The sequence below is a fragment of the Mastomys coucha genome, unplaced genomic scaffold (genome assembly GCF_008632895.1).
Source record: "Mastomys coucha isolate ucsf_1 unplaced genomic scaffold, UCSF_Mcou_1 pScaffold18, whole genome shotgun sequence".
Classification (NCBI taxonomy): Eukaryota; Metazoa; Chordata; class Mammalia; order Rodentia; family Muridae; genus Mastomys; species Mastomys coucha.
The window spans coordinates 17,556,946-17,570,085 of NW_022196900.1; the positions used below are offsets into that span (position 1 = coordinate 17,556,946).

The 13,140-nt window shown below is 42.7% G+C and overlaps 2 protein-coding genes across 2 annotated transcripts in view; one reads left to right on the forward strand and one right to left on the reverse strand.

Moving 5' to 3' along the window:
• The window catches only part of Elp1 (elongator complex protein 1), a 50,950-nt gene extending 46,449 nt beyond the window's left edge, over positions 1-4,501 (reverse strand). The window contains exons 1-3 of the mRNA XM_031377445.1: positions 4,330-4,501; positions 2,012-2,174; positions 553-705 (exon numbers count right to left, since the gene is read on the reverse strand). Coding sequence (XP_031233305.1) covers positions 553-705; positions 2,012-2,161 — 303 coding nt within the window. The 5' untranslated portion in view covers positions 2,162-2,174; positions 4,330-4,501. The remainder of the gene's footprint in view (positions 1-552; positions 706-2,011; positions 2,175-4,329) is intronic.
• Positions 4,502-4,528: 27 nt separating this feature from the next.
• Abitram (actin binding transcription modulator) lies at positions 4,529-10,525 on the forward strand. The gene is made up of 6 exons (XM_031377449.1): positions 4,529-4,887; positions 5,781-5,832; positions 6,345-6,474; positions 8,284-8,360; positions 8,500-8,569; positions 8,659-10,525. The coding sequence occupies exons 1-6, from the start codon at positions 4,773-4,775 to the stop codon at positions 8,794-8,796; spliced, it is 582 nt and encodes a 193-aa protein (XP_031233309.1). The 5' UTR covers positions 4,529-4,772; the 3' UTR covers positions 8,797-10,525.
• Positions 10,526-13,140: the final 2,615 nt, after the last annotated feature.

Sequence of the window (13,140 nt, forward strand, 5' to 3'; positions counted from 1 at the left end):
CCCTGTCTCGAAAAAAAAAAAAGAGAGAGAGAGAGAAAGAAAGGAAGGAAGGAAGGAAGGAAAGGAGGGAATCCAGAAAATCAGTCTTATTCTAGTGTAAAGAATAAGCTGCAGCCTAACTCCCCTCAAGTCTTAGAATATGCTTTCAGTACATTTCTATATAGTTAGTGCAGTAAGACAAACATTATAGTATGCAAGAGTGTATTACTGTAGTACCTGAATTAGACTCTAAAATTATCTAATCAGAAAACATAACCCAATTAAAGAATTCAGACTTTCTTAGTTGAGAAATTCAGATAAAAGGTAGTACACCATAAGAATTATTAGTTTTTTTATTCAGTTTTAAAGTTATAATTTAAAATGTCATGTCCCAACTTTACTGTCTGATTAATGGATGCAGTAGACTAGACTGTTTTTAACTTCTGAAATATCACCAAAGCCATTTAACTTGCAAACATATTAATGTCATGGCTATAAATTAGACCTCAATACAAACACCTGGCTCGGCCGAGGGTTCTTGATGCTTTCCCCCTCACCGGGCCTTACACCTACCTGCTGTGTGCTGAGATTGCAGACTATGACATCCCCGGAGGCAGTAGCCACACACACAGATTCCTGATCCAGCAAATCCTGAATACCCACAATGCAGCCACTTCCATCCTCTGGAAGAAAACCTTCTGCCACCAAAGAAATTTCAGTCTTCACCTTTCACAAAACATACACGTAAGCAAATCAGCACTTACATTCAAGAGCTCCAGAAATAAAATCTTCCTAGTAATTTTTTTTTTAAAGACTTTATTTATGTATGTAAGTACACTGTTGCTGTTTTCAGACACCCCAGAAGAGGGCGTTGGATCCCATTACACATGGTTGTGATACACCATGTGGTTGCTGGGAATTGAACTCAGGACCTCTGGAAAAGCAGTCGGTGCTCTCAACCACTGAGCCATCTCCCCAGCCCCCTAGTAATTATTTTTATATATAAGATTTACTTATTTTTATTTTTTGTGTATAGGTATTTTGCCTGCATGTATGTATGTGGCTCATGTGTGTACCTGGTGCCCTCAAAGGCCTGTTGAGAGTATGGGATTCCCTGGAACTGGAGTTGTAGGATGGCTGTAAGCTGCCAAATGGGTGGTGGGAACTGAACTGGGGTTCCCTAGACTAAAACCCAAACTTTCATTTTAGAAATATTGCAACTCTATTGTCTTTTAACAAGGAGAATACCTAATAAATCCCTTTTGCAAAAAAACAAAAACAAAAAAACAAAACAAAACAAAACAAAATAAACCCAAATATGTTCTACTTAAAAATATCCTATAAAAATGTAGCTAATGACTGCGTCCTTTATTCACACTTGTTTTCCAATGGGAGCTTAAACTTGGGGCTTTTACTACTTTTTGAACACGTCTAGCCCCCTAATTGCAGTTGTGTATCATTTCTAAAATGTGCGCAACAACAATCAATCACGTAAAGACAAACGCATGAGTAGCAAAAAATAATCAAAGGATCATATCAGAATCAACTTATTTTCAGAATCAACAATTTTCAGAAATATCCACGATCAGTTCAAGCACTAAGGACTGGGATTTTAGCCAGTTTGGGTTAGAAGCACAACATGCTTAAAAGACTACAAGGCTCGCGTAGGGGGTTTTAAATCACAGCACCACAAAATAAATAAAATGTAAAAGCTCTATGGACAATAGTCATGTTAATTCCTAATCAATCACTAATATAATATGAATTCACAGTAAATGGGGTGAAATGTGAGATACCCACATAAAATATATGGTCAGAGCTTTGCCAACTTACCTTACAAAATTAGCAGAGTTAAAAGTTGGCTACGATTGTTAAGTTCTACCTAGTAGGTCATCTACACAAAGCAAAGAGACTAACTATTCAGGAATATGGGAATTTCTTTGGATCTTAAGGGGACTAATGTGGAGAAGGAGGTTTGGAAGAAAACAAGTGCAGGCCAAGGCAGGAGCTGGCATCTGCATCGGTGACCTACTTCTCTTCTCACAGGATCTACTTCTGTCAGTCCACGTTCTGATCCAATCAGCACCGTCCCCTGTTCAGCTCGAAGACAGAAACACTGAGGTTTCCCTGGTGCCTGAATGTCCCTAAATTCCAGGGTCTGATGCAACTTCAGATTTCTCATGATGAAGCAATTTCTGAGGAAAAGAACAAATTTCCCTCAATGAAACATTAACTCCTAAAAGAGAAAGGACTACCGTAACAGAGATAAATGGCCATCCTCACATTGAGCATGATTCAGAAAGGAGAGAAGTGGTTATTAGAATAATAGGGGGTACTATTTAATGTGAACACACCAGCATATACGCGGCCACAATTCCTAAAGCTTCTAGCTTGACACAGGGCTACTCTAGAGATTAATTTGCAACATGATAAATCTGGAAACATAATCGAATGATAACCATAGCATATGCTATGATAGAATGTTGCCATGATCCAGTCACCATGATCCACATCCCTCTCCATGAACTTGGAGTCTATTCATCAAAATCTGTGCTACTCTGCATCCAGAGAATCCAGGATAGAAATGATTGAAGGTAATAGCAAATTAAGAGGTCTCACGTCTGCTTATCTGCCTATAACTGTGACTACCATCCAAGCAACCGGCCTTTACCTTTACAGGATGAGCCCTGGGGCTGGATTTCAGTGACTGATTAATGCTCTTGCCTCTGGGATGGCAATGATGAGGCTGGCCCTGGTAGAACCAGAGTCTGGGCCCCAGGGTCCATCCTGAGTGTCTGAGCATCAATCTAGAGTCTGAGTCCCAGTGTTCCAGGGCCTTTCTATGTGGTGTTAGGTCCTGATGAAGCCAATATCTGGCCTAGTGTTGCTCCCTACTCATGGGAACTGCTTCCTTCAGCTTGACTTCTAAATTACTTGTTTTTCATTCTTTTTTTTCTTCCTCCTATAGCAGTCTAAGTAATTCTTCATAATAATCCTGCTGAAATACTGTGTGGCCTCTGTTGGACCCTGACTGATAAAACACAGCAAAGCAATTTGAGTTTTTAAAAGAATCACTGAGTTCAGGTCTGGAAAGATGGCTCAGAGGTTACTGAGTACTGGCTGCTCTTCCAGAGGACCTGAGTTCAGTTCCCAACACCTATTGAGCAGCTAACAACTATCTATAACTCCAGCTCCAGGGAATACCATGCCCTCTCCTGGCCTCCGTGGCCACTTCATGCACATGATAAAAGGCAAACTCATTAATCTCTCTAATTCTCCAATTCTTTTATCGTGAAAACTGACTTCTCTAAATTGTTATTCTGATACTCCTCACTCATTTAACTTTTTGGAGTTACATAGTCCCGTATTTTTCTCAATATTTTTAAAGTTAGGAAAAGAGTATCTTCCAAATATTTGTGGGATCATGATCTGCTAATAGCCTTCCTTTGGCACCTCCAACTGCACTTCCCTTAATTCCACCCACAGGTGTGCTAAATGGTCCTGTCATACAACTTTGATCATGTCCCAAAATTCTGACCATTGATCCATTTTCTCCCCCGTTGCTCCCCTATCTTCAGGCTAAGTAGCTCACTAAAGGGAAGATATATGCCTCGTTGTAACTGAACAAGTCCAAACTAAACATTAAACTCACAATCTCCTGATATTATTATAAGCTGACCCTTACAAGCACATGAAATGCAACCTGAAAAAGAGAGAACCTGCTGATCTCTTATCAAATAATAGCTCATCCTGGCTTGGGACTTAATGTCATCTCTGTTTCCACAAGCTAAAATTTGCCTTTGTCTCTTTTTCACCTACACATCGAGGTAATCGCTGGTTATATAGCATGGTTCTCAATATACAAACGAATCCTTCACACAATACCTAAGATCCGTTATGTGACATACATCAAAAACTTGCCAAATGTTAGGCCCTAAAGACAAAAGGCTACACAAACACCGCCATCACAGAAATCCCGGCCTAAGTACACCACGTAGGGAAGCACGAGATACACTACTCCACGGAAAAGTCCCGCGAGAAAGGACCCGCAGCACAGCACAGAGGCCTCTATTACCTAGCTCCTTCCACGACGAGCTAACCAATTAGCTGGTAAAGGTTTTATCTACACGCTACAAGGAAACCGGCAATTTGGGAACCGGACCCTCATCTCCCGTAGCTGTGTCCCGCTGCACCCCGGGAGAAAAGTGTACAGAAAGCATCCGAAACTCGAGGAAAGAAGAGGTCCACGCCTCCCCGCCGGCGTGCACAGGCAGAAGCGCACCAGGACGGTCCTGGACAGCAAGACCAGGCCGCACACAGCGGCTCGGACTGGCACGGGCGAATGCTCACCTACGACGCCCTCGCGGCAGATCCGAGCCCTCACGGCGCACTGGGTTTGGAAGGGAACGGCCAATGCACAAGGGAGAGAGGAGACGCGATCCACCGATGGGGGAGAACCCGCTACGTAACACAAGAAAGGCGGCGCCGACGTGACGTCACCCTCGAGGCGCGCTTGCTGGCGTCACCTGGTGGGTGTGGCCATGCGCGCCTCCTCGGTAGCTCGGGGAGTCGGGGGAGGTGGGCCTTAGCCCGGTAGAGGCAGAAGAACCTTGCTGTCTGCTGTCCCTCATCCTTTTGACGCCCAGTTGTATTTGCCCCACAGTTGGGCTTTAGCCCAGGAGCACAGGTGACTGGGGTTTGGGAGAGAGTCGGCCGCAAGCCGGGAAGTCGCGCGCGTGCGCACGACACTACCACGCTACCACGCGCCGGAAGTACGCTTCTGGGCCAGAGGTATGGAAGAGCTCTGCTGCCCCGAAGACAGGCTGGCACCCCCAGATGTAGTCATAGCTACCGAACCCCCGCCACCCTCCCTTGTGGACCGATACTTCACTCGCTGGTATAAAGCGGGTAAGTGCGGAATGGTGGTGAGCTCTGCTTTACAGCACAGGTGCAGGCACATCTGCAACGCGATGTAAGCCACCCGTGCTTTTCCGTGAGCATCCTTGTCCCAGGAATGCAGGTTTGCCCTGGTGGAGAACTAAAGTAGGCGCATTCCGACGTGGGAAGCGCAATGCCGCGTGTGGGTTGTTGGCAGGAAAGGACGTGAACTACTAAACTAAGGAACTCCGCGTTGGTCAATCTGGGCTTCCCCACACTACCCAGTGTTTGTGTGCTTGCAGGGATCAATCCTACGCCGAACCGGGGAAAAACCTTAGGGGTGGAGAGAACACTAAGATCTCTATGTTAAGGAAGCAATATCTAGTGTTAAGAAGAAACTGTATATCGTCCACTGGACATTTTGAAGTAGGCTTCTCTGGTGTTCTTTGTGCCAAGAAAATACCGATACCACTTTTGGGGATCTTCCTCTAGCCTCTACTTCAGCCTTTTTAATTCAGGGAAACCGGTAGACCCACACATAATATTTAGGATAAGCCTCCCTTCTAGTTCTCTTTAAGACTGAATTTACCAAAAATGTGATCTTTGCATAACATCAAGACAGCCCCACAAAGCAACACCATAATGTAAGCAATGTGGTGCTTATAATAGTGTTTCTCTAATAGAAATAATGGGTGTACTCATTTTAAAGTGACAAGATGGAGGAGTTAATAACCTTACCTGCTTAACATTGAATAAAGGATTCTATCTAGATTAGACCACTTAAAATACTTCATAGCCTTTATTTACTTTGACCACTGTGAACAGCTTCATAATGAACTACTTTTGTGAACCAAAGAAGGTAATCACATGGTAATAGTAAATGCCAATTCAACAACTAGCAACTCATTTATTCTTCTGTCTAGATGTTAAAGGAAAACCTTGTGAGGACCACTGTATACTCCAGCACTCCAACCGGTAAGCAAACCAGGAATTTCAAATTATCAACACTTTCCTTCTGGCAGTTAGCCTGGTGTGGTCTTGGGTTGGGTATGAGCATTCATGAAATTGTATTCTATGGTGCTGAACTGATATTCTAGGAGTGTGTTGGGAAGAGCAAGTCTTGTTCAGTCATATACTGTTTGGCCAACCTGTGCCAACCACTGTACTGCTGGCCCTATGGAATGGCTCCTTGTGGAGGCATATGTCATGCTCTGTGTACACAGTCTTGCCAGGCTTCTCTGCCATCCCAGCTTACTAAAGACTTGTGGTACTATTCCCTTTCCTGGGAAGGAGATTCAACTCTCTTTTCTCCTCTTGTGTTATTATGTTCCCCATGATACATACACTTAGGTCCTGTCACAGCAAAGAGAAAGAGATAATTGGACTAAATGAAGGTCAATTTGGATAGTCATCTCTCAGCAGGAGGATGTGTGTTAAAGGTTTCTGGCCATGCTATAACATAGAATTGACTGTTTTTCTCCTTGTAGAATATGTGTCATCACACTGGCAGGATCTCATCCCGTTCTTCAAAGTGGCAAAACCATTAAAAGTATTTCCTACCAGATCAGTAACAATTGTAGCAGACTTCAAAACAAAGTATCTGGGAAATTTAAGCGGGTATGTTTCTGTAATTCTGTGATTTTTCTTTTCTACTGTGATTTTTCTATACTTATGCCATGATGGATCCAGTCAGCCATAAGACTTTTTCTAGCAGTTCAAAGTAAGTTTTCAGTAGAAACATTCCCCGCCCCAAAGTGTATCAAGAGGGGTAGTGACTATCAGTAGCCCTGTGCTTCCATTCTTCTTATCCTCAAAGGGATGAGATGGAAGATGGGCCTTGGTCTTTGCCTGTAATCCCATCTCGTGGGTGGTTGAGGTAGCACAATTGTGAGTATGAGGCTATATAGGGCTATATAGTGAGTACCAGGCTGGGTAAGGCTACATAACAGAGCCCTCAAAAATAAAAAAAAGAATCTTGGCTTCAGCTGCCCATGTTCACTATAGGAAAAAATTCTTAAAAAGAAGGCAGTGTGTGAAACACACTCTCATGTGCCTGCTTAGAGATATTTGTCAAAGTACCCTTGATTTTCCCATCCCCCAGAGTATCTGAAACAATGACCATACATGCTCTCAGGAAGTGAGTTAAAAAATATACTAATAGGCGGGACGATGGTGGCGCTCGCCTTTAATCCCAGCACTTGGGAGGCAGAGGCAGGTGGATTTCTGATTTCAAGGCCAGCCTGGTCTACAGAGTGAGTTCCAGGACAGCCAGGGCTACACAGAGAAACCCTGTCTCGAAAAACCAAAAAAAAAAAAAAAAAAAAAAAAAACTAAGTTAAAGGGTATGCATTTTGGTTAGTTTTGTGGGGTTTATTTAAACATTTTTAAATTTTTATTTATGTGTATGTGTATGTGTCTGTGACACGTGCGTGCCAGCAGAGGTAAGGGCAACTTGTCAAATCTCCTAGAACTAGTTAAAGGTAATTGTGAGCTACCATGTGGGTACTGGGAACTGAACCTGGGTCCTTTTTAAGAGCAGGAAATAGTCTTACCTTCTGAACTAGCAACCCAGCCCACAGGTTTTGTTTTTTAGTTAGAAAAATATTCCTTCTTCAAAAAGTCTTAGCAGTTGACCATGTAAAGTTCCTTTACCTATTAATTTCTAATTTAAAAGATAAGGATCATTTCAATATTTTTAGTTTGTTGTTGTTGTTGTTGTTGTTGAGACAGGGATTCACCATAGCCCTGGCTAGCCTGGACTTCAGTGTGGAGACCAGGCTAGCTTCAAACTCAAGCGATTCACCTGACTTTTTCCTCTGAGCACAGAGATTAAAGCAAAAGCACCACACAGCAAAAGATAGAGATCGATCTCTTTTTCTTAAAGATTTATTTATTTATTATATGTAAGTACACTGTAGCTGTCTTCAGACACCCCAGGAGAGGGCATCAGATCTCATTACAGATGGTTGTGAGCCACCATGTTGTTGCTGGGATTTGAACTCAGGACCTTCAGAAGAGCAATCAGTGCACTTAACTGCTGAGCCATCTCTCCAGCCCCCAAGATAGAGATCTTAATGAAACTAATTTTGTAGGATATTGCTGACGTGTCATAATGAGTTTTATAATATTGCTTGCAATGAATTATCCTGTAGATTGAAATCTTTATACCTGGCCATATATAGGTTCCTTAATTATGATTAAAACAAACGCATATTAGTCTGTAACTAAACTACCCATTATTCTAAGATGGTACCTAACACATAGTAGGTTATCACATTGAAGTACATGAATGGTTTTTTGTACTTAAGTCATTCTGCCATAGAACACAAATCCCAAGACTAGATCCTGTTTTAACGGTGAGGGCTTCCTATTAGAGGAAAATGGAAATACACAATTTTTAAATTTTTTTTTCTTCTCACTACCCAGGGGGCACAGTTTCTAACAGAGCTTGCACCTCTGTGTAAGATATACTGCTCTGATGGAGAAGAATATACCATATCTAGGTAAGAATATACTATAATATCTAGGTTGTAGCCATCCTGTAGAGGCTTAGTGCTTTAACCTCAAATGCCTGTGTTCACTGAAGGAAAAATTACTGGCAAAAGGTATTTTTCTAAAAATTCTTTGTTTTTTTTAAAATAGCTGTGTTAGAGGTCGATTGATGGAAGTGAATGAAAACATTCTTCATCAGCCATCTCTTCTTCAAGAAAAGGTAAAGGAGAGTCGGGGAAAGTGCAGCCCTGCCCACATACCCCTTAAAACTCATCAGGCATTACTAAGGGTTCTGCTTTCTTCCCCCAGCCATCCACTGAAGGCTACATTGCAGTTGTATTGCCCAAATTTGAAGAAAGTAAAAGCATAACAGAAGGGTTGCTGACACAGCAACAGTATGAAGAGGTCATGATAAAACGCACTCATGCCACAGCCACCACGCCCTGAGTCTTGCGATGGAGGCAGCACTGCGTTCTCACCCTACCCAGCCTAAACTATCGGTGCCCTGAAGACAGCCAGTGTGTATGAAGTGTTCCTCAGAGCCGCCTGGCCTCGGGAGAAACCTAAGCCTCCGCCTAAACTAAGCCTAACCTAATCTCAGTCCTCCGTCTTAACATCACAAGCCTTGGTCCCATTTCTATGCAGGGTCTCAGCTCTGCCTTGCCCAGGCACATGCTTTGTATGCTGGGAAGTGCACTCGTGGATATTCACTTACACATACATCAGAAAACAACTTCAAGTGCTTTTTTACCTTTGTTAAGGACAGTGTCTCATCGGCTTGGAACTTTGCCAGCTGACCTAGGGAGGTACCTGTGTCCTCTGCCCCCCACCTTCCAAGGCTGGTATTACAAGTACACACCACCATACCCAGCTTTATATGGGTCTGGAAACCCAAACTGTGGGCTTCGTGATTTCAAGGTGTATTAGCTACCGTTCAGTTGCTGTGATAAAATACCACAACCAAAAGCAACTTCAAAAAGAGTTTATCTGGGCTTGTAGTTCCAGAGGACTAGGTGACCACAGTAGTGGGAAGGCATGGTAGCCAGAGCAGAAAGCCAAGAGATCACATCCCTACCACACACAAAGAGCAGAATGAACTAGGAGGAGATTGTGGTTATAAACTGCCCCTGGTAATAAATTCTCCAGCAAGACTTCGTGTCCTAAAAGTTCCATAAGCTCCCCAAACAGTACCACTGACTGGGGACCAAGTGCTCAAATACCTAAGTCTATGGGCATTGTTTTTCATTCAGTCTACAACATCCCATAATGACTATAGGCTCATAGTTAGGTCATACAAAATGTAGTTAACCCAATATCAAAGGTTCCCATAGTCTTTAATAGTCTCACCGCTGTTCCAAAGTCTCTTCTGCGTCTTGATGTAATCTCTTATCTACCTTGTAAATCGGAAAGCCAGTTACATACCTCCAACATACAATGGCACAGAGTATACATTCCCATTCCAAAAGGAAGGGATGATGACATAGTGAGGAAATATTAGACCAAAGACCAAAACCAGCATGATAAAAGCTAAACCCTGCAGCTCCATTACTACTGTCTACAGGTTTAGTTTCTAAGATGACTCCAACCCACCAGCACGGCTGTAACAGATCGTTCTCTGATAGTTCTGCTCTGTGCAGCTCTTCCTTGGCAGATGTCTCACAGTTTTGTATTTCCAGTGTGTTGGGATTTGTGACACAACTCAAATTTAACCTTGACAACTTCACAGTGGCCTCTCATAGCCTTGCAGAAACTCCATCTCTGCCATGTTTCCTGGCCTCAATGACTTTCTGCAGCCAAGGAGAATCTAGATTTTTCATTCTTGCATCTTTTATGCCTGCAAAGCTAATACCACATGGAAAATATTTGAAAATTAGACTGCAGCTTTCAGTGCCTTTGGTCAAACCCACAGCAGCTCTTGTATGGTGTTGCTTTTTCTAAGGACAGACAGGTTCTTGTACTGTCTTTCAGAGTGGAGGTTTATCTGAAAGGATTCTTGCCTTGACCAGCTCCCACTGTCCCAGTGTTGAGCAAGAGACCTTTTTTTTTTAAACTTTTAATTGATTCTCTGTGAGTTTTATATCATGCACCCTAGTCCTACTCATCTCCCTGTCCCCTCATATCAGCCCTTTGCCCTTACAACCTTCTCCCAAAATAAAAGACACACACATAAAACAAATCTTAGGAAATAATCTCATTGTGGAAGCTGTAGTATATCAGAGTATGTCCCACAGTCTGTACCTCTGTCTATATATCCTCACTTGCAAATGTTCATACAGTGAATGGTTGGTCTTGTTTGAGATCTCTGACTTCTGTGACACCATCAATATTGCATCCTCATCGGGACTCCTCCCAGTTATTGTTATTGCTCTGTGTCATTGAGATCCTACAGCTTTGGAACAACAAAACTGGCCCTTTCACAGATTGAACTGGCCCACCCCAAAATCTCTTCTATCTGTGAGTCCTAGACCTGAGCCTGGTGGTAGCTGAGCTGGTCAACAGGCTTACCTCTTATCTGTACCACCTGGAGGACCCCCCCCCCTTTTTTAAATGTGTGAGAACTTTGTCTGCATGTATATCTGAATGCTAGAAGTATCGGATTCCTATACAGATAGTCATGAGCCACCATATGGTTGCTGGGAATTGAACTCAGAACCTCTGGAAGAACAGTCAGTGTTCTTAATCGCTGAGCCATCTCTCCAGCCCAAACCAGGGGACTTCTTAATAGCACTAATTTCTAGTAATAACCTTTATCAGTACATGTCTCTCAGGTCATTAAGTCAATATTAAGCTTCTCTGTGTTCTCTTCGCCAAGCTGTACATTCGGTATCTCCCCCCCCCCCCCCCCCCCCCCGCCACATGCTTGTTTTCATTTATCAATGTTTTACTGTCTTGAAATAGCTAATGCCAGAGAAATCAGTCCATTTTTAATTCAGCTTCATGCCAAGTCTCAGGACTTGGATAGAAAGCAGCCAGATTCTTTGTCAAAGGGTCTCATAAATGGCCTCTAGCTTCTTTGCTAATAGAGACTGTTTCCCTCTAAAGCCCCAGGAGCAAGGCATCTACTGTCTTTATTACTCACAGTACTACAGTCTTCTAGGCTCAAAACAGCAAGTGCTGTCCCACAGTGCTTTCAGCATTAAACCATTTTCCTGGCCCAAAGTTTCAGAGTTCCATATTTCAAAAAAAAAAAAAAAAAAATTGTTACATTTTTTTCACAGCAACATCCTCACTTGTGTTAGTAGCTTCTGTATTAGTTGTCTGTCTGTTGCTGGGATAAAACACCATGACCAAAAGCAACAAGAATTCTTTTTGGCTTACAGTCTCAGGGAGCTAGATGCTCATGGCAGTAGGCACAAGAAGCTGGAAGACCACATCAGCATACACTGGAAGCACACAGTGAAGTAGACTGAGCCTATAAACACAAAGCCTGCCCCCAATGAATGCCTCCTCCAGCAACGTATCTTAAAAGTTCATAGCATCCCCCAACAGCTCCACTAGCTAGGGACCAAGTATTCAAATACTTGAGATCATGGGAGGCATTTTTCCTTCAGTCTACAGCAGGAGACAAGCACTTCACTGAGCCATTCTCCAGCCTCACTCTGTTCCTAACAAATGGCAAATAAGAAATGCTTCTCTTATTAAAAAACACAAAGCTCATGAGAAATACAGTGAAGTTTTACATTCCTATAACCAGGGAGTAAACTGTTAATAAACTGGTTGTTTGTTTGTTTGATTTTTTTGTTTTTCCAGACAGGGTTTCTCTGTGTAGCCCTGGCTGTCCTGGAACTCACTCTGTAGACCAGGCTGGCCTCAAACTAGAGATCCGCCTGCCTCTGCCTCCCAAGCGCTGGGATTAAAGGAGTGTGCCACCACTGCTCAGCCTGTCTGCTCTTCTTAAATCCCCTTCAAAGTGAAAATGAAGAAGCCCACCTTTACCCTTTCCACTGTGGCTTTCCCTCTAGGTTGCTAGGGAGAGACAGGAATGTGGAGTCCACCTTCCACTGTACATGGAAAAACTTTGAAAACGTCCAAGGGCTCTTCTAGCAAGCGGAAGAATCATGCTGCAGTGTCAGTCTGGCTCTTGCACATGTATGGTACTGACTCCATCATGCACAGTTTCCTGACAGCTAATTTGTAGTAATGAAGGTACTTGAGTGTGATCCAGAGACATAGATGCATTAGAGCAGAAAACAAGATTATTTACAGTAAGCTACAAAAAAACAGCTATGAAGTTCTGGCTTTAGATTAGACATTTACACTGAATTTAAAACAAAGACTTCAAATTTCTAAGTTTTTTTAAGGCTACAATATGTAATAACTGTTTTTGCCTTGTTTTTAATGATAATTTTAAGTGTAGCCAAGCAAAGTTTACTGAGAAGAAAAAAGTAGCTCCCTATAAGTAGGAGAGGACAAAACCGAGTTTCCCTTAACCATTCTCACAGATGAGAATCTGATCTGTAACCTCCTCAGTCCTTGGGACTTGGTGATGGCATGTGACCTGTTCCCTCACTCCTTGGCAGCGCTATACCATTTTCAGATATGTAAAGGAACTTTGCAATCATTTGTGGAGAAAAAATTTTTAATACTTTTAATTTATAAGACAAACTTCTTACAACCTGAGGGTCAGCATGACTGGCCCTTAATTATGCCATCTCTAGGGAACATGCAAGACTGAAAACTAGGCACACAGCAGCAGATCCTCACTTTGAGTAGCAGAAAGGATTCTCAGAGACTCTCCACATCTGTTTCACTGGTCGTATCTTTCTCTGCTCTTTTGTTTGTTTGTTTTTT